Source organism: Ochlerotatus camptorhynchus, unplaced genomic scaffold (genome assembly GCF_037179485.1).
Source record: "Ochlerotatus camptorhynchus isolate MF236.1 unplaced genomic scaffold, CSIRO-AGI_Acam_v1.1 ptg000500l, whole genome shotgun sequence".
Classification (NCBI taxonomy): Eukaryota; Metazoa; Arthropoda; class Insecta; order Diptera; family Culicidae; genus Ochlerotatus; species Ochlerotatus camptorhynchus.
In genome coordinates this window covers 247,448-269,605 of record NW_027040985.1, presented here as the reverse complement: position 1 = coordinate 269,605, position 22,158 = coordinate 247,448, and the positions used below count along the sequence as shown (strand labels likewise).

At 41.4% G+C, this 22,158-nt stretch overlaps 1 protein-coding gene across 7 annotated transcripts in view; it reads right to left on the bottom strand.

The window, feature by feature from the left end:
• The window catches only part of LOC135712667 (uncharacterized), a 269,423-nt gene that overhangs the window by 34,412 nt on the left and 212,853 nt on the right, over window positions 1–22,158 (bottom strand). For 6 of the 7 annotated variants that reach the window (XR_010518665.1, XR_010518661.1, XR_010518662.1 and 3 more), the window contains 3 exons: window positions 17,238–17,395; window positions 4,435–4,537; window positions 4,224–4,373 (listed from right to left, as the gene is read on the bottom strand). Coding sequence is in view for 2 of the 7 variants with exons in the window: in XM_065235611.1 (XP_065091683.1) it covers window positions 4,224–4,373; window positions 4,435–4,537; window positions 17,238–17,395 (411 nt within the window). In the remaining 5 variants the exon portion in view is untranslated. The remainder of the gene's footprint in view (window positions 1–4,223; window positions 4,374–4,434; window positions 4,538–17,237; window positions 17,396–22,158) is intronic. The other variant, XR_010518664.1, reaches the window with a different exon arrangement.

Genomic DNA, 22,158 nt, shown 5'->3' with positions numbered 1-22,158 from the left:
CGCTCACATTTACTTTTTGCAGTTCACGAGCCACTCGTCCAGGTTCATTTAAGGTTCTGACATTCCTAGAACCGAGTTTCCATTAATTGTCCTTATTTCGTTGCCGGGTGTTACGTATTGAAATTTGCATTAAGTTTTGAAGCTATTTGTATTAAGTAAAGAGCCTGAATTTATAAAGAGACGTCATCTTATCCATTTGACAGGTCTTCTGCTCGATTGGAATGACTTTTCCTATGACGTTGACAGACAATCGATTGTTCCAATTTTGACATGTCGCCTCTTTATAAATGTTATATCCGTAACCAAGGCCAACAAGTAAAACAAGCTGTTGTTAAGAGCTACTATTTATTACGTCTATCTTGGTTGGTGGTCGGATAAGAATCAATCTCTAACTTATGACAGTCAGGCAAGGCCTACTACATCTCCCCCTTTTAGAAAATGTCATAGGAAGAGAGCCACCTTGGAATTCTTGATTCTCGTACAGAACGTCGAATAAAGTCTCCAACTGCTTCAGATGACACGGGCTTTTGTGCGGACTGAAGTTCTCCATCTTGAGCAGCAGGTTCATGATCGATTATCGAAAAAGGATTTTCGCCAGACGTACTTGCCAGTTGACCATCAGCTTCGAGTGATACGGAACCAACAGGAATAGGGACATCGTGATTGAATGGCACTTCAGGATCCAACGGTACAGCTTCATCTTGAATTTCATCAAGCAGGATTTCCCATGGTAGTTGCTGCGTCGCTTGCTCTGGATCATCAGAAGTGTGACGATGGCACATTTGGTTTACATGCGACCTCACCAGCTTCGGTCTCCCGTTCATGTCCAGTGCAACGATATAGTTGACGGAACCTTTCCGTTCGATGACTCGACCAGGAATCCAGGACTTGGCGTTTCTACGATGCTGTTCAACGTAGACCAGGTCATCTTTTTCAAACTCGCGCTTGACTGCTCCATGCCGCCAATTGAACTGTTCGTTTTGTTTGTGGTTCTTGACAGTTTCAGTTACAGGAACAGGTTTCTTCAGTAGGTCCAAAGTGGTGCGCACTGGTCTTCCGAGGAATGCTTCTGCTGGAGACGTCGACTGCGGTGTGTTTCGGTTTGGGATTGAACGATACACCGAAAGGAATGTCTGCAGGTGTTCCAGTGTGGGTGATCCGAGTACAAGCTGTTGACACAACTAGTGAGTAATCGCACGTCAGCGTGCACAAGCGATGATGCTGCATGGGCCTAAAATTGGAAACGAACCAAACAACGAAAACGTCATCGACAGCAGCTGACATCGCTTCCGCCGCACGCACACCGACACACTATAGACCGGCAGAGCAAAACATTGCTTGTCTTCATCCGAATAGCACGCAAAACGGTGAAAATTCAATTCTCGATTATGCGAGCTGTCGGTGGTGGAAAGAATGCCTTTCGTTGTGAGTGCAGCTGTTGGAAATCGGAGTTATTTTCCTTCGTGGTGCGGATTGCCTTGGTCGAACCGAACTCCGAAACCCGTTGTTCGGAAGACCGTCCGAGTGCGCATTAGCAGGTAACCTGCAATAGCCGTTTTACAAGCAAACCGAATCTGCCGTGCTTTGGAAAATCATCTTCTCGAGAGTGGGTGTCAGGATTGCCACGCAGATCGAGCCGAAACGCAGATTAGACAGCGGGCTGTCGAAAGGTTAGTCCAGGAAAATGATAATAATCAAATACCAAAATTAACACGGGGATTTCGATACAGCTTCGCGTCACACGATCGGCACACGCCCGTGCACGGTTCTTGGAGGGAATCGGTCGTCGACAACCGGCGAGAGAGTGCGGAACTACCCTACCTCTGGAATACACGGTAAAGTGACTACAGTTAAGATTTATACGGTGCTGCAACTAACAATGTGTCGGACAATTACACGGATTGGGAATCGAGCACCCTGACAAGAGACACGTGATTGCGGCGGTTCGCCGTGTTGGACAAAAAGCCTTCCAAGAGAAGTGAGTTTTACTCAACAAGATGGCCGTCAAATGGAGGCTAATGCAGAATGCGCCCAGGGCTTTTGTTTCGTGTCGTTGACAGGAGACCGACAGGGAGGCGAAGTACATCGTCACCACCAAGAGATGGTTACTTCGAGGATCGTGGCGCTTCGCAAGACTGACGCAGCATACGCAATCTGTCGGACCGATAGTTTCGAGTGACACTCGACGAAGCAGGTCGGCGGACACGACGGACGAGAAGTACCCCCAGGGTGCTGCAGAGTGGTCTTCGATCAACGGAGGAGGAGAAAGCATCGATGTGTGGTGTCTTGCGGCGTCGGTTCGGCGTCTGTTTGCAGACGCTTGCGGCCGGTAACAGTGAGTACTCACAAGAAGAGAAAATATGATTGGAAAGATAATAGGAGGCAGGATAGTAAGGTAGTAGGAAAGTAGGGGGATTCAAGATATAAGTATAAAAATGCATCTGGAGTTCGTTTTTGGATTTGTTGGAAACTTTGCCCTTTAGTGTTTGTGCTTTTGTTCTTCTTCTTCTTCTTATTCTTCGCATTTCAAGCTTATTGCATATCGCATATTAGCTTATTGCGTGCTCTCAACTTAGTGTTCTAGATGCATTTCCACAGTTATTAATTGAGAGCTTTCGATGCCTGTACCATTTTTGCATTGGTATAATTGTGTGGCGCAAGTCCAATCATACTTCTATGCCCAGGGAAGTCGAGAAATTTTTCAACCCGAAAAATTCCTAGACCGGACCGGGAATTGAACCCAGCCACCTCCAGCATGGTCTTGCTTTGTAGCTGCGCCTTTACCGACTGAACTAAGGGAGACCCCGTGCTTTTGTCTGCCTCTCGGTAATTTTTGCTCTACCGCTACAGGAGCACTTGCAACACGGGTCGGTTGCCGAAAATGACGTTCGTTGTTTTCTCTTTCTTCGTTTCTCTGAGTAAAGGTGATGTTTCTGTATGCTACCTTACCGGAGTCGCGATACCTACAACCATGTTGATGGGGCTGCGGCAGACGTGATACATCATTTCTTATTCAGCCGCTCGCTCCGAGACAGACGCTGTTTGAGCTCCATGGTGAACATACGCTCGGGGGTCGCACCTCCTCACTTTGCTCACCCGTGGAAGCGTGAGATAGGAACTTGTGAAGACCAGAGCTGTTTGGACAACACTCCTTCAAGGTTGTCGACTCACCATTTGTAGCCCAATCACTGCAAATTGCACAATTTAATCACTGTGCTACAAAGGAGAAAAGGCCCCCCGAGTTCATATTCTAAGCATGGGGTAAATACTAGGGTAAATATTATCTCGAATCGCTCAATTTTGCAGTATGATGCTTCTCATCATAGAGTGTCCTTGGAATAAGGTCTCGGGGGGTTTGAAGCCGTTCTCCGACATATGTAAGAAGAAAGCGAAGATAGAACGTTTTTCTTAATTTAAAAGCAGTTTTTTCGTTTAAAATCCAATATCTGTTCTTGAAAATATATTCATTGTGCTCTGCTTTGCTAATGGAAAACTTTGAAAACATTGTCATGAACAGAATTTTGGTTTTGAACAAACAAACTGCTTTTGATTTTTTTGCAAAATGTTCTACGTTCCGATGCGCCTTAAGTGAATACAAAATACGTTTGAAATGTAGTTATATGTTAGGATTTGCTTTTCTTTTCAGGTGATTGAGTGCAATGATGCGAATTACAAATTCCACAGACCAAAGAGGTTAGATGAAAGCACCAATATTGCTTGGCTGCCGAATCTTCAACTCAAAGGTGAAAAGTATAAGGACTTCGATGAAGTTATACGGTATCGAACCAAATGATGATCACCAACCAAGTAAGATCAAAGCTGTGCCTATAAAAGAGGATAATCAGCCTTTTCCTTTATTGGCTTCAGCATCGACTAGAGCACGCTTGATAGTCATATGCACCGAGTGCAAATTTCCTCGCATTCTATATTCCCGATACGGTGTGTGAAAACAATTCTAACAATTTCTGTACTAGTTCTTCTATTATAGGAAGAAAATCCAGTCCACCAACCACTACCAAAAATGGATAAGCGGCACTTCATTTTAGGTTTAGGCCCTTCTGAATTCATCGGTGCACTCGTGAAGTAAGAGCAATCTCTCCTAGAGCAATGACCGCCAAGGAAAATAGGAGGACACCTGTGTATCTACCATGAATGTGAGCATGTCAACAGCATTCGCATTCATCTTCAACTTTAACACGGCACCCCACCATCCCCCCACCAACCTGCGTCACCTGCATCAGCTTCTTGACGACGTCCCGGCCGAGGATGTGATCGAACACCGCCTGCAGGAACGGTTCCGCCATAATTGACAGTTTCAGCTTGTCCCGGTGCCAGATCAGGACCCGGGACTCTTCCATGGCCATAATTGACACCTAAAAAAAAGTAAAATGGGGTTACAATTGGTTTTCAGAAAATGATCACCGATTACTGTACCTGGAAGTAGTCATCCGTAGACACTCCGAACCACTCGGGCGAATCCAGGAACTGGTGCGGAAAAACTATGTGCAGCGCCTTTTGATTCTGGGAAACCACGAGCCTGGAAAAGGTAAATGGGAAATCAGTAATGAATTTTTACTTCCGAGGTTTTCCGGTGTGATAAATTCGCAATAAATCGGTTGAAGCTCAAAGCAAAGTCATTGAACAGCGCTATTGGTTTGACGAGAGACATTTCTGTCATCATCGTTCCGAAAATAATAACCTGAAGGTTATTCTTAGATACCACCGTTTTTTTTCCTTCTTCCGAAACGTGCTTACGTACAAACATCTGCGTCTACCGGTGCACAGGAAACCGGGGAATGTGACTTTCCTCCCGGTTGAAAGTATGAACGGACAAACGTGGTTAGCACATTACGCGTTGTGCTGCCGAATGAATGCACAAGAATTGCGCAATAATCGGTGCTCTTGTGGGGCAAGTGTCAACGTAAATTAGCTTCTTCAGCGCAATTGGCTTGCGGAATAAGGTGAATCATAGATCGGAAGGCAAATCGATCCGAAAATGGTGCTGATTTTTGATCGATAGGAGAAGCCGATAACGGTGCATCATGAGTCAGCTATGTGACGAGCCTCCTGCCGACACAAATCTGATGCAACTTTCTGAAGCGTGTCTGATTGGTTTTTAATCCGTTTAATTTATCGAGTGATTGATAAAAATAACGAGCGCCAATGTAAAAAAGACTGGGTGAGTGAGCTGAGGTAACTCTCTGTCACTAGTGACTAATTGGTGGTTTACGCGACCCTTTGGAAGATTGTGAGGGAAAATCAAGAGGATATTGATTAAAGGTCCTTCGATAACTAATCTAAATGGTTTTGAAGAAAATTCCATATGAGTTTTGGAATGTACCGTAAAACGAGTTAACATTGATGTTTTCTTGAAGTAGGGGAAATTGTTGTAATGTCGGCCTAAATGTCCCTTATTTGGGCCCATACATAAATTCAGCAATCGACTAAATTTTGAATAGCGACCCAAAATATCAGTACTAACATTTGAAAACGGCGCTAAAGCCATTTGTAAACAAATGGTTTGTGGGCCCTTTACTTGCTACTCGAAGTACACCCACGCAAACCAACAGCATCGTCAGGAAGGGGAAGATTTCCCCTACCCGATGTAGCTGTTGTGTTGCGTGGGTGTACTTCGAGTAGCGAGTAAAGGGCCCACAAACCATTTGTTTACAAATGGCTTTTGCGCCGTTTTCAAATGTTAGTACTGATATCCATTAGTACCGTCCCAATGACGCGTTCATCTAAATAAAATTGATAAATAGCAGATTTTTAGCGATGGGCCCTATCTTAGATCCATAGACCAACATAAGAGCCATTTCCCTTATATAATCAGAAAACATCATAAGCAATAAGAAGGCAATATTGAATTTGTAATTGCTATTTCAGAAATACATAATTACATAAGTAATTGTTTGAAAGCCAAGAATTTTTTTTTTTAATAATTTTGGAAACACACTCTATACAATATCAAGGGCAGTACCATAAGCCTCAATTTGGAACCAATGTTTCCGGTTCGGGAAAAATGCAGAGAGTAAATTTAATAATTATAAAGGGTGTCCCACATCAAATTGCATCACGGAAAAAAACGCTATAGAAAATTACCCATTGGGTATTTTCTCTTGAAAATTTGGGTAGAAGTAGTTTAGAGTGTATTGTATACACTGTATTTTTTATCGCTGTCAGTTTTTCGAAAGTTGGAAAAATGGCGTCTCCCGAAAAGCAACGTTGCGAACTGATTTTGCGCAAGCACCTGGAAAATCCTCAACTCTCTCATCGGGACATCGGAAAACAACTCAAAATCGTGCAGTCAACGGTGACTAGTGTGATTAAACGTTACTATGAAACTCTGAGCATCGAACGGAAGGAGAAATGCGGTCAGAATAGATGTTCTAATAGTGATCAGGATCACAAGCGTGTCATGAAAGCGTTTAGGCGGAATCCCAATGCTTCGGTCAGGGATGTGGTCAAAAAGTTGAATCTGTCCAAGTCTTTCGTTCAAAGAGCCAAGGACCGGGAGGGAATGCATACGTACAAAGTGCAGAAGGTTCCAAATCGCGAATCACGGGCCCGGAAACTGTACACCCAGATGCTGACGAAGCCTCATTGTCTCATCATGGATTATGAAACTTAAGTCTAGCTTCGTGCCACTATTCAAATGTTGTTCTGGAGTGGTACAAAGCCAAGGACATGACCCCCCCCCCCCCCCAACGCACCGGAACTAAGGCCCATCGAAAAATACTGGGTGAAGCAGGCACTACGGAAGCATCCCAAGGAGGTCAAATCTGAGGAAGACATGAAGAAAAAGTGGGTTTCCCAGGGCTGGTAGTGAGTCACTTTTTAGTGACTTGGTCACTTTTTTCAAGCCAGTCACTAAAAAGTCTCTTTTTTTAAGGTCAAGTCACTAAAGTCACTTTTTCTTTTAATCAGTCACTATTTGCAACTATTTTAGCGTGAATTTATTTCAATATTGGTTATTATTTGCTTTGAGACATTTAATCGTCTTTCTCTATCTACAGGCTGTCTACTCATTTTTCTAAATTTTCCTGTGTTTTCCAGGTTTTCCCAGAACATTAACGGATAAATTCAAGGCTTATAATAAGAAAGCTTTTTTAAATGCGTTCAAAACATGCTTTTTCTGGAAGATTGACAGTAATTAACCCAAGCGTTTTTAAGACATGGCAATCAGTTTTAAAGAAACAAGTTTGTAATCAAATCCAATGAATGTTGAACTTAATTTTTCACTGTTCACAGTTTAAAAAAACGTACTTAACTTAAGTAAGTCCAAAATCTAAAAACATTCAATGTCTTGTAGTTTCGTATTCCATGTACAAGTTCATGATATTGAAAATTTTCAAAGTGCCTGAATTAAGGAAAACATTAAAGGATTTATTTCAAGTTCGTAATTAACTTTATGAAATATTAGAGATCTTCATTGCAGTCCCATTAACTTCACAACAATTGCAGGAACTTTGAATACGTTCTGAGGAATGAAAGGAAATTCTGAGAATTTCAGTAAAGCTCCATAAACAAACTGCGGGAACATAAGGGAAGTTAACACACTGAAGTGAAATGTGAAATTATGGGGAACGATCCTCAAATCGGTTCTTTTAACATTCTAAAATTTTCAGAAACTTTTATGAAGTTCCTAGAATTTCAAAGCACATCACAGGTGTTAAAAAAACTTGAGAAAATTTAAAAAAAAATCTAAACACCTCAGAAAAGCTAGATCTAGAGATCTTTGGGGAATTTCAGATCTTAAGAGTAGTTCCCATGACTTTAGTTCAGACTTTTTAGAGCAGTTTAAATATCTATAATCGTAAATTTAGGAAAATTTAGAACTCTTAAGATGTTCCGAGAATTTCAGGGAAGTATAGAGACCATCAGATAATTTATGAAAACGTCATAAATATTTCAGGAACTTCACAGAAGTTCAAAGAATTTCAGGGAAATTTATCATTAATAGAATTGGGAGCTTTAGGGAAGCTTCGAGACAGATCAGAAAATCAAAGGGCAGTTTAAATAATTTAAAGAAAATTGTAGAAACCTTAAAGAAGTTCCGGAAACTTCAACAAAGCTCCCATAGAACTTCTGGAACGTGATAAAAAGAGAGTATTTTAAGGGTGTTGTATCATGGAAATATCAAGAACTTTAAAAAATACGAAAGTTTAGCTAAGTTGATTAGAGAATATCAACGAAGTTCCATTCATTTAAAAAAATGCGAGAACGATTTTAGCAAGCAGCGATAAATATCTTCAAGAAATTCCAGAGAACTTAGAATTTAGATAGTTTCATGATATTCAGCAAAGTTCCGAGTGCTTCGAGGACGATCAAATAGCTTCAGAATAATCCCATTAACTTAAGCAAATTTGCAGCGACTAACAAGGAATTCCGTGGAATTATGGGATATTCCAAGAATTCTATGATTGATCTTAAAACGTTAGGGAATTTTAAATATATAATATATATCACAAAATTTGCCGGACAAACAAATTTAGAGAACTTCAGGTAAGCATAGTTCAGGGAAAATAAGTGAGCGTTTTTAATGGTTAGAATACTTAAGAAAAATTGTCCAAACTTCAAGGCAAATCGATTGATTTCAGTAAAGTTGTGGGTTGTTAAAAATACTGATAAATTCAGGGTAACCTAGAGAACTTTAAAGAAATTCGTTTAGGCCGTTTTAATAACACCCGGAAAGTCTGAACTATTGAAGAAGTTTTAAATTAGTGTCTATAATTTAATGGACTTCAGAAAAATCATGAGAACTTAAGTGAAAATCACAAAACTATACTAATTATTTCATTCTAATTCCATGAAAATTGCGGGAGCACAAAAGTTCCAGAAATTAAAAAAAAAAACTTCGAAAACTTCGCAGAAGGACAGTGGTATTCAGAAACATTTCGAGAACTTCATAGGAAAAATTTGGGAAGTTCTCATTGGCATTTCTACTCACAATTTCCTTTGATTTTTTCTCATAATTTGTTTGGAAAACTTTCCTGAATTTATTTTCCGAATTCCTTTGAAGATGTCCTGGAGTTATTCTCAGATTTAATTGTAATCCTTCTTTTAGTATTTTCAAAAAAAATCCAAGGATTGCCCTTGGAATTTTCCTTTGAAGTTCACAAAAGTTGTGCTTCTCAGAAATTCCTAAGAGTTTTCAATAAAATTTATTTTTAATTCAATTCAGGGTCACTTTTTAGTCACTATTTTTACAACTAACAGTCACTATTTAGTCACTTATTTCTTCAACATGGTCACTAAAATCACTATTTTTGACAGCAGTGATGGCTACCAGCCCTGGTTTCCGTACAGAAGAAGCTGAAGCCAGATGTTGTACAGAACCTAATGAGTGGAGTTAAGCGTAAGGTGCGAGCGTACGGTTATGGTATTGAAGTTGAATGAAATAAATATGCCAAAAGCTTACTAAAGGGTTATATTTTATTGTCTCAAAGTTTGAAAAGGATCGGTCAACTAAGGCCTGTACTCGAAAAAAATGCACTAGACAAAAGTGTTCGCCAAAAATTTATTTCAAGTCGGATTTTCTTGAAACTTTCAGGGAATGTACTAATACATATGGATTATGTTTCGGCATAATTACTTTATTCAATTTCTTTTTCATCGCTGAAAGCCCGCACCTTTCCTTTAAGACCCCTCATTACATTTTGTGCAATGGTGGAGCCAACCTTTTTGGTCACTTTCATCCATTCTTTCTTCAACTCCAGCTTCAACACCTTCGAACTTTGGCCTTCATTATGGCCCAAAATCTTTCCACCGGACGAATCTCCGGTGAATTTGGAGGTTGGCGGTTTTTGGTACAAGAAAAACGTTATTGTCTCTGTACCAATCCAACGTCGATCGAGCGTAATGGCATGATGCCAGGTCCGGCCAAAATAATGTCTCGCCTCCGTGGGACCACAGGAAGGGCAACAGACGCTTCTGATGTACGGTTTACTCAGTTTACCGCATTGGCATATGGCCTGCCAGAGCAAGTATGTTTTGGCGAATTTGTCCACTTTCTTCTTCCTTATGTCTTCCGGAACATCAAACCGTGATTTGGCAACGTAGAACTCCAGCCCCGGTATCTGCTTTGCGTCTGCCTTGATGTAGGTTTCGTCATCCATAACCACACACATCGGTTTCGTTAACCACTCTCGATACAGCTTCCTTGCGCGGGATTTGGCCGCCGTGTTTTGTTGATCACGCCGGTTCGGTTCCTTCCGGACCTTGAATGCACGAAGCCTTGCTCGTTTCAGAGTTTGCTGAACAAACCAGGCGGAACACTTCGCCTTCAAAGCCGCGTCGCGAATCGAAAGGTTCGGATTACGCTTGAAATAATCCAACACCTGCCAGGCCTTCACAGGGTCAGCTGTCTTCGATTTTCTTCCACTTCCAGCCCGCCGCTCGGTCGTCTGGAACTCCTTAAACGATTTTACCACCCAACAAACAGTTGTATGGGTGATTCCCAGTTGTGTTCCGATCCATCTCATGGTCGCAGTCGGATTGTCCATGACGGCGCGCAAAATTCTCCGGCGATTTTCTTCTTGTTTCGATGACATCTCAATAACCACTGAACCGATTGTTATGAAATTTTGCGCATGTAAACAATTCACTCCAAACTAGTTATACCCAGATTTTCATCAATTTTACCCACGGATAAAAAAGTTACACACGGATAAAAATGGTGCATTTTTTTCGAGTACAAGACTTAGGTAATTTTCTACAGCGTTTTTTCCGTGATGCAATTTGATGTGGGACACCCTTTATTCTACTATCAAAGTAACCCGCATTATCAAGGATACCCCGTTTTACGGTACCAGGAAAAGTTGAATTTTAAGTTCAGAAGACTTCGGAGGATAGCTTCCGAACTCCTCGTAATTTTCACGGGTAATGTCAGTATCGAAAATTTTGAATACTTTATTGTACTTAAGAATGCTATGTGGTTTGTTTGAGAATAGTTGCAAAATGGAAGAGCCATTTTATAACAATTATGCTGGAGTTCCAGATGAACTCCGGAACGACTTCAAAGTGCTTCAAGAAAACAAGTGACGGAGATTATTCTTGAGGCTACCAGCTCAACGATCCCAAAGTCAACTCCGAATCCCGGCCGAAGATCACTCCAATGGTGGTGTGCCGAAGTCAAGATAGCCACAAAAGCTATGAGGAAGGCTCTTTGGGTCATGAAACGGCTACCCAAATACCCTCCAAAGAACGGGCTTCCGAAGTCTATCGGACTAAGAGGATCAGACAGATCATCAGAGACGCCAAAAAGAGCAGCTGGGAGGAATTTTTCGAGGGGATAAATGCTGATCAAACTGCGTCTGAACTTTGGCGTCGTGTTAACGCCTTAAATGAGAAGAGGAAAGCCAATCCAAAGTTCTCCACTACCGATCAACGCCCCATTCCAGATTGTGAAGCTCAACCTGGCAGTCAAAATCGCATACCCTATGCTCAGACATCTACCGTCTGAAACCAAACTTGTGATGTTGAGTATACGCAATAATAACGGAGAACATAATGCCCTCGGAGTGAACACACGGCTCGGTGGTCCCCATTCCCAAACATGGGGAGACGATCTCCACACTGAAAGACTTCCCGCCAATTTCGTTGAATTATTGTTCTTGTAAAATCTTGGAGCGGATGATTAATCGTCGGTTAATGCAATTTTCGGTCGATAACAACCACCTAGACCACCGGCAGCACGCCTTCAGGCACCCCGGTTTCGCTCCTCAATTCGAGCGGAAGAGACAGGAGTTCCACAGCGTTCCGTCATTGCGGTCTCTATTTTCCTGGTCGGTATGAACGGAATTTTTGAGGCTTCTTTTCCAAAGGACATGGAGCTATAGATGTACAAACGCTTTCTCTACCTATGATCAACCGATCATGGCATGGATTCAGAATCGTCAATACAGCTAGTAGCAACATCGACCAGCATACGAACCATGGAGCCAACAGCAGTACGGACGCTGTTGGCCTGACCCAGCATGACGCCAGACCGAACGCAGTTCTCCTGACGCTGACGGCGACGATGCAGAACGAATGGGAACGGACGTGGACTCCTGACGCAGCAGCTAATCGACCATTTCTTCGTTTATCCAGACGGCGTACTGCTCTTGGCAATTCGCTGTACCCTCAAAGCCCTACACAGGAAACTTCAGGCCGCTGTATCGGCCTCACAAAGATGGGCGTCCTAGGTGGCCATCAATTGGATGGTACCACAATACCTTTTCGGAAGACGGTCACTTGAGGCGCTCTAGAGCTGGACGTTCAGATTCGCTCCGCATTTTAACAATGTAAGGAACAACTGCCGCACAAGAGCTAGCTTGCTGCGAACACTTTCCGGTCCGGTCATTCGCTGCGCGGCTAGGTCCCACTTATAATCAAGCCATCATTATAGCAGCTGGGCTCCTACCGTCCACTCCTGCGGCCTCCTTTGGCCCATCAGGAGCTCCCCTATTGTCGAGACTACACTGGATAGCATCCAGGGGATGGGCAGAACCAAACCTGCACGTTGACCGCTCCGTTGCTAGACGAATGCACGGATAAGGGACAGTGTTGCTTAGCTAGAAAAGCAACAATCACCATCACAGATATACGGATGGCGCTAAGGCCACAGGAGGAATCGGCATCGGAATTGCAGATCCCGCTGCCAGTATCTTCCAACTTCTGGACCAGTGCGTCGTGTGCTCTGAGGAAAGTGTGGTAATCTTCTATGCCACTACCATGCAAGCCAGCAAACCGCTTTATATTCTTTCGGACTCTGCAAGTGTTCTAACAGCTTTGGAATCCCAGACATCGAGACATCATTGAATCCAAGGGCTCCGTCGAACGCTACCTTCCTATGGATCCCCGGGCCCTGCGATATCCGGAACATTGTGAAGTGGACCATCTTGTGGCTACTGGATGGTTCGCTACTAAAACCGTTCCCGGACCTGAGGTTTGGGTGAAGTTCAAACTTCAGAACGCTTTGGCCCGGCAGTGGGCCAGCAAAAGGGAACCGTTCTCCCCCAAAAATCAAAGGGAAAACTACCAGTGGCAAGTGGCAAGATTCTTCAATCCACCAGGATCAACTGATTATTTCTAGTCTCCACTCTGGACCTACTCAAAAAACCGCCACTATGAGGAGTGCGACTTCGTTGCGAAAATATTGCGATATTTGCAACACAACGATGACGGTAGAGCACCTCTTAGTGAATTGCCCAGCTTTCCAGGGAATTAGGGAGCTATACGGGGTCCCGACTAACATTAGAAATGGACTGACCACCATTAAGCCGAATCAGCTGTGCTATGCTTCATCAAGAACAACTGACCCACCATACCGACAGGAAACAACCAGAACCGACCCACTGTTGCGAACCTCTACAACGAACTGTGCATATGCCACCATGAAACTTTGCCGATCAAATTCACCAAACCAGGACCATCTACGACAGGCAACTCTGATAAACAAATACTCTGTTCCTAGGAGAATCCTTTTCGGAATGTCCACTCATCCTGACTAGGAAGGTCCCTTCTGGCTTCACACCGCCATTTCAAACTCTGTCACTAGGGGGACCCTCTTCTGGAGTCCCCAATATTCGTCAAGAGATGAACCAGCCTATAGCTGAAAGTCAAAGTTGTCATGACTCTAAATTCTACCAAAACATGGCAACACTGCTAGATTAGAATCAAATAGAGCTCGATATCTGGGGTTCGTCTCAAGATAGCAACAACGAATGTTCAGCAAAGTTGGAGTGGGCAGAGTTGCGACCTATCACAATCACGATCGTCAAACAGCTGATGGTAGTAATGCTTTGTACATTCCTATCAATGTGCTCGTCGAAGCTCTCTCCATGACCAACCATCAAGTTGACGAAAGAAGTGAAAAGCAACTGGTGAATGTCATCTTCCGTCAATCATGACACTCATCTGTGCTCGTTTTGAAGCAGTTGATTCTTTGCTTGCTTATTTGACTGTGTTGGTGAGTGAGCCCAACAGCTTCCGTTTAATGTTGTCTGCTTTGTTTGTAACTCACACAGTGGCGCCTGCCGAGACAAACTTGGAATGCGTAGGCATTGTTTTCATTTTCTTCTGTCGTTTCGCTATTTCTCATGATCGTACTGCAGAAGTCTTCACTGTTTTCGTTGTGCTTTTCATCATCAGCAGCGAGTGTAACGTTTTGCGTGTGAGCAGCGACCATTACTGGTGATTGTTTTTTGCCATGGCTCTAACTCTCACTGCGTGACAAAACGATCTGTCAGCGATAGTCGGTTGATGCGAAGACGAATGTCACGTGAGTGTCATAATATTTTGCTTCACATGAATGACTCATATTTATGCCGTTAGATGGCACCACTTCTCGGGTAAAATCAAATGAAAATCAAATGACTGAACCGCTTCATTCGTAAAGTACTTAATCATTTCAGAAATGTCGGCTTCCGGATAGAGACAATCTGTGAAATTCTTTAAAATACCCCACAATATGGGTATGTTTGGAATCCGGGTGACGTGTAGGAACCACAATATACGTATTTTCGGAATCGGCTTGACGTGTAGGAACCGGAAATGCACGTCTGACGCCATTTTAAAATTCAAGATGGCGGCTGTCGGCTACAGAAAAATTGGGAAATACTGTCAAATACCCCACAATATGGGAATTTCTGGAATCGAGGTAACGTGTAGGGACTGGAAATCCAGATATGCAGCCATTTTTAAATCCAACATGGCGGCTTCCGGTGTTGGTGCATTCCCTGTAGCCAGTAGGACAATCTACCGAAAGCGAATTTCGAATGCAAAAACTAATCAAAAACGCACCAAAACAAGCAAAGCATACCTTTGACGATAGTTTATTTCCTCCCACATCAAAACATGACTTTCATTCATCCCTAGCCTCTTTCTTATCTACTAGATTTTGCTCTTGTTAACGCTAGATTTTCTGTACTCTTTGGTCGTTACCTGACCATCTTCGCTCCTGCACTCTGCCTCTCGATCCAATCTGCGCACCGTTGGCCATCGATGCACATGGTGCCTACGTCATCAAGTGACCAATTCATCGCTTTCGGCTCGATGGCTCCTGGAAACTTCATTCCGTCGCTGCTGCTCCTCTTCGTTCGTGTAGCGATGGCCGACGATGGTATGGCACTACCAGTGTGACCAGGTCGCTCAGTTACCCGGTTGTCAGCTTCTCGATCTCCTTCTCCAGACAAACGACCTATCACGACTCCGAAAGTTATTCGATCCCTGGCAGGCAGTCGCGATTGGGCTCCGTAGCTCCGTCGTAGAGACCGGAAATCGATGTCTGATACCATTTTGAAATCTAATATGGCGGCTTCCGGTTACAGAAAAATTCGTAAATACTATCAGACATCGAATTACGGTTCCTAAACGTCACCCGGATTCCAAAAATACCCATGTTGTGGGGTATTTTAAAGAATTTCGCAGATTTTTCTTTGTTTTTTTTTATTTTACTTTTCTTATAACAGATTTTTTGGAAACCATTCAGTACTTTACGAATGAAGCGGTTCAGTACTTTTCGAAGTGATTTCGAACTTTCCTGAAGTGATTCAGTATTTTCCCAAGTGACTCACATTCCAACTTTGGTAAACATTTGAAGTCGCGAGCAGTGTTGCCATTTAGGCACATAAGGCACACGTACAGTGCTGTTCGATATAAAAGCAGCGCATGCCGAATTCATACAAAATTTTACAACTTTGACATGTTGTAGCAATGTTATCGACAATTGAGCTGAAACGTTCGCCACAGAACTACATTTTCAATTTAACGATTTCAAAATACCAAAATTTTCGGAAGCACCTGCCGGAAAGTGAGATACTAGGTAAAATAGTTCGAAATAATAGCAGTTTTAGATTTGGAAATTTATGTACTACAAATATTTAAAAAAAATTCAACTTTTCTATACATTTGTTTATTTGTTAGGTGATTGTTAGAATTTTGAGAAATTTAAAATTTAAAATCTCAAAATTGAGATGAAATGCAAATTATTAAAACTGCGATTATTTCGAAAAAATTTACCCAGTATCTCACTTTTGGACTATTTGTTATTTTGTAATCGTAAAATTCTACATATTTGTAGTTCCGTGACGAAGGTTTCAGCTCAATTGATCATAAGACAACAAAGTTACATCATGTCAAAGTTGACCATGTTGTATGAAAATCGGTATGCGCTGCTATTATATCGAACAGCACTGTACATTACTGTACATGTTTTAAAAATCTGGAAATATCTGGAACATATTTAAAAAAAAATCAGGAAATTAACAGACTCTGCCTGTGCATCTGGCAAGATGACAAACAATCTGGCAAATCCAGATAAATCCGGAATACTGACAACGCTGCTCTTTAGTACCCACTACTTCAAACCAGAAAGCACACACTCACATACAAATCACACGCATCAACCGTCCCGTACGTCACTGAAATCGTCATTCGTTCGCGGTTCGTGAAAGTAAAATCACTGACCTAGGCCAACGACAGTCATAAGCGAACGCATGTGATAAGGAAGGTGGGTATCGGCATTTTCCTCCCATCTGGAATCGCACACCTCCTGCCGCTTCAATCGGTCTCTAAATTATGACGACGGCATTAGCCAAAGTTTCGCGTCCACCTTCGTCGTCGTCGTGGTGTTGATTGTCGTTGTCCGTGCTGCCGTTGAAATGAGTGTATGCGAGTCGTTTTTGATAACGAATCGCGAGAGAGATGAAAAATCAGCGAGAAGCGAACCGGGAGATACGAGAGCGGAAAGTTCCATATGTATGTAGATTAGGAAATTTACGGCACTAGAGCCGTATTTTTTTTATATGGGGCGCAATCAAGTTCTCTCCCCTTATTTTTTTTTGGCAATCAATTTACGCGAATGCATGGCCTTTGTACTTGTACCCCACAGAGCAGTTGGGAATAACCGTGATAAACCGTGATTCGGGGAAAGTATTTTTTGTTCGGCGGATGAAATTGCGAAAAGTTGAGACAGTCAATCACGTGCGTCACATTCTCTCTCGTCTTGTGGCTTGAGAGTGACTGCTGAAGTCATCGTCGGAATAATACTTTCGCTCAATTGAACAAGAGGCAGATTGTTTTCGTTTGTTGAACGATTTACTAAATGGCCGTAAAGTTGATGCCGTGTGACTGCCGTCATAAAATTGCGACGTCGGCGACGCATCAAATCCACCACAACAACTCTGACCTTGTTGGGTGGTTGCGATTCCGCGTAGTACCTACTATTAACTAGATTGTTCGCGGATACTTACTTCCCCGACAGGACCAACGAAAGGCTGTCCACCTTGGTGACCTTCTCCTGGGCGTAGATCTCCTGGTACTTGAGCGACCGGACCAGCTTCATGCAGTTGAGCACCTTCTTGAACTGATGACGCGACACCCGGAGGGGTTTGAATAGGGCCACGTAGACCTACGGGGGAGAGGTGGGAGAAAGAGAGGAAAATTTTTAGATCGCTGTTTCCAAGCGCACGACGGGGGGACACTGAACCAGTGTTGTAAAAATACGTAACAATGGGGCAAGGTCTTGTGACAAATATGTTTTGTCGCTCTCAGTCGATATTTCACACCTTCCTGCGGTGAAGTAGAATGAGACGACGAGCGGGACGACGACGCGGTTGAGGAAATGGAAAAGTGTGACGAAACGAATGCAAAATAGCGAATAATTAGAGTTGCGGTTTCGTTCGCGATTGCAATCTCGTCAATAGAGCGTCAATATTTTTCACACCTTGATTCGATGAACACGACTAGATGCTGCGATGGGGGCCATCAACAACATTCGATATGGGGTGATCGTATCATGAAATAATAACAAATAGTTGACATTTGGATTTAAATGTTCTAGAGGACTTTTTTCGGGCAATTAAAAACATTCTCCACCGCCTCATACAAATTTTCTAATTGTTAAAGCATTCAACCCGAACATTCAGGTCCTGTTGTAGATTTTATAGATGCTCTGAACATAGATCTGAATGTAGATGAGTGCAGTACAGCGAATCCAAAGACAAAACGCTTGCTAACACTACCACGATAAACTGTCGCTGTAATATAGCTTGATCGGAATTGTAGAAGGATAATTATATATTGCTTGTGCATGCTTTGTTGCAATATACACATAGCTTGATCGGAATCAAGAAAATAGGGTATACGTCCCTAACCTCGGTCTAATATGCAGCCATAGATTACGTTTTTAATCATAACTCATCAATTAATTTACCTGCAAACGATATTCTACTGCTAAATGGTATGCTTAGATATGCTTATCATGTCGTTTGCTATCAGGAACCGCAAAAAGTTGAAAAACTTACTTTTTTTAAGACAAAAACTCACCAGGGAAATGTATGTAATATCGGTCTATTGTCCCCAAATTGGGTCTATTTATGGATGCAACTTCGTCCTATCCTGTTTGATTCTCAAAAAAAAACGCTCTTGGTAACGTTTTCTTATGTATTTTTTTTTATCACTATCACTGTTAACTTAATACTCTTCATTCCTCAAAACATTTCTTAGAGAAAATTTTACGAAAACTACATTAAATCACTCAAGTTAAAAATTAAAAATTAAAAATTTCGCTTATCGTCTTTCGACCGCAGAATATCTAAATCAAAACATTGTGATGTTCATTATACAGATTTGGCAGAAAAAATCTCCCTTCCTGTTCGTTCCTTATCATCCAAATGCAAACCACATTGTTGACGTTACTCTTATTGCTATATGCTGTCAAATGAATTTCATGGGCCAAAGTTAGGAACATAGAAAAGAAATGTGTCCCTAAAGTTGGGTCCATGATTTACTTGTGAAAACGTTGTTAAACAATTAAAATAAACATAAAATATTCAAACAGTAACTGTGAGTTTTACGTCTAGTGTGTATTATCAGGTAATTCCATTCAATAAATGCCATAATCAGGCCATTTGATGATCGTCAGTGCAACCTTCCCATCTTAACCTTAGAAGTCATGGCGGCTAAAAACTCCGAACAGAGTGATATTCTCAACCAGTTTTATTACTTACGAGAGCTGAAAATGTATTGAAATGTTGTGATATAAATTGATTTGTGTGTGGTACACATTTATCAATCATCAGTGATCAATATTTTCCTTATTTTTTGTGTAATATTCCTTAATTAATTATTTATTTGCGTGATAGGCCGAATGAAAGGACTAGACCCACATTACATACCGTAACCCTACATAAAAAAAAAAATCCATTAACACACGTGTATCATCTTCGGCGTTACTTCTTGAAGAAGCTTGCCAACAATTTGGTCGTTTCCTTCGTTTCGTAATTTTTTAAGTACTTTAATTGAATAGTGAACATTTCTGATTAAGGGGGGTGTACACTAAGATAAAAAAATACTTTTTTAATTTTTTTGGAATTGATGATCATCTATGGAAACATTGTAGATGGTCATTTTAAGAAACTTTGTACAAGACGTCAATATGCTATCACTCAAGTGAACGAAGGTATAGAGTGAAAATGGAATGCATACGGTAGTACCAACCGGTGAAAACTAACGATTTTAAATTGGCTCACTAGGGTAGAGCGCTACTGCGTCGTAATCGCCCATTTCCGTTCTATCGATCAGAAAAGATCAATAATGTCAATGATTTCAACGTGCACAAATCAATTATAGGTTTGTTCCGATGCGCTAACTCATTAGCTACAACATAAATCCTGTTAGAGCGCATTGCATGAATATTTACGCTCATTGTTCTCAAAACAAAAGAAGCGCTCCTATCGAATCCCCTTTTTCTACGTTTATCCGTAGGACGAAGAAAATCTAATGGCGTTTCAATGCGTTTGGAGGGAATTGAAACTCGTAGAACGAATTTAGAATCAAGAAGCAGTATTAGATTTTAAATAATATCTCAACAATTTTTGACTCTTTATCGAATCTAACGGAACGTATGGAAAGTTGAATAAATTTAGAAGTCATCTTTGACAGAAATTTTCCATTTTTAGTTAAAACTCGTTCAGAAAAGAGAGGTAAAGTGCGTGTTGTGCTTAGTAGGACGGAAATTAGATCAAAAACCCTACTTGACTAGCCTATTGGTCCCAAGCAAATCGATTAACGTATCCCATTCTAGTCGAAATTCTAGTACTACACTATGTTTGTTTTGGTTCGCTATGAAAGTTTGACAGATAAAATGAGGGGTTCGTGGATTTTCCTATGTTTCGAGGGGTGCATCGATTAGCTTGGGACCGAAGATAGTACCAGAGCTGAGCCAAAAAGTTGAGCACGTTTCTTCTGGACCTACTAGTCTTAGAGTTACCTCTATGGTAGTACCCCCTTAAAAACTGTTTTTTACCATAGCTTTTTAGTTCGAATTTTGATTTTTTTTATGTTCTACAAAGTTGTAAGTGCTCTAAAAATGCACATTTTTGTTCATGTAAAGGATTTACATCCGGGTTTATAATTTTCCAACACTAACTTTAAAGGGGTGTATCTTGCAGGTTAGCAGGTATTAGCAGCTAAACTCAACGTAATTTCTTTCAGCAACTTATACCCTACTGTAACATACACAATTCATAGAGGTATCCAAGAGGATGCCTAATGAGTTTTCTAAAAGTACCACAATGTTTACGTACGTTTTGCTGTTTTCATGACCATTTCTCCAAGTATGTACATTAGAGTGGGTTGCAGCGTCGCAAATAACCATGTTCCTCATTTTTTGATTTCGTCCCACTGTGTACCGGCCCGAGCGAGCTATATTGCAAAGGCATTTTTTTTTCATGATAAGATTATATCATTATTGCTTTCCACTGCTGACATAGCGTTATCATTCGGCTCGTCGATCGCTTGTCATTTTGTCATTTAGAAATATATTCCTTGGTGCAGTGCGATGATCTCGGACGTGAAAATAGAGCAGAAGATAATGCCCTAAGGCCCTCCAGCACCAATATCGAATGTGTGATGTGATGATTTTCACTAGGAAAATCGAAAATTTTATGTGGCTTTATCGAACGGTTTTTCGACGAACCAAAATGCCATGACTGATCCCGGGTAACAATTTGGGTTGCATTTAGGTTATATAAACCATAATTTAGACTTGTAGAATGCTTTAAAACCTTGATAAAACTTACAATGTTACTTTAGATGTCTTGGAGATTGCTTTATTTCGCCCTGATGAAGTCCGTGAAACGAACCAGTTAGGGGACAGTGTTTAGTGGCCAGTTTTTGCAAAGAAGTCAAATGAATTTGCGATCTTTGACAAGGTTTTTCTGCTGCATAGTTTTCCCAATCTAATCTCCCATACACATTATACGAGAACTGCAGTTCCAGATCGTAACCAAATTTGTTCAAATTTGGATCAGGGGGTTGTGATTCGCCTTATAATCTTGACCCACCCTAATATACATAGTAGAATAATATTAATGTTTAAATGAAGTATATTGTTTAATTCAAAAACAAATACAGTCAACTCTTCAAAACTCGATGTAGAGTTATAGAATCATAGTAAAACTGAATTTCATAGTTGGAGATGCTTAACGTCAAATATCAGTGAAAAGTGGTCATTTTATACGATAGATGAAAAGATGAAACATAGAGTTGATAGTTCCGCTAGAGTACGGCAGTGTGAAAATTGTATATAGAGGTAAATTTTGAGGATTGACCTACGCTGGATCCGGTGACGGAAGGTTTCAGCTGTACAGTTGAAGTTGAAGCTGTGTAGAATTCAGTGAATCGCAAGACATGAATTGTATTGGATCATGTAGATGTAGGAAATTCCTATTTCGAAGAACTCGCTCTGGAGCGTAGATTTCTGATTCGGCCAACATTCTGGGAGAGTCGGTTTCGCGCAGTATCACTATTGCCGTAAATACTGCCTGCACTAATAGAATTCCACACATTTTTATTGACGAATTTCCATGTAAAATTTCACATGATTTTGATGTGACCACACATAAACAGAATCCACGCAGAAACACACATGAAATTTATTAGTCAAATGAATAGTATGTGTGGTTACACATGGCTTTTATGTGTACACATATTAAGTATGTGTCCGACACATCGATATCATTTGTTGATCACATTGCAAAAATTCATGTGTGGGACACATAAAAACAATCTTTGAAATTTTATCAGTGTGGCTAATTGTTCACCTATGTTCTAGTGTCTCAAAATCCAGGAGCAGTCTTGTAAGCGGTCACCGTAGTCGACACATTTTCT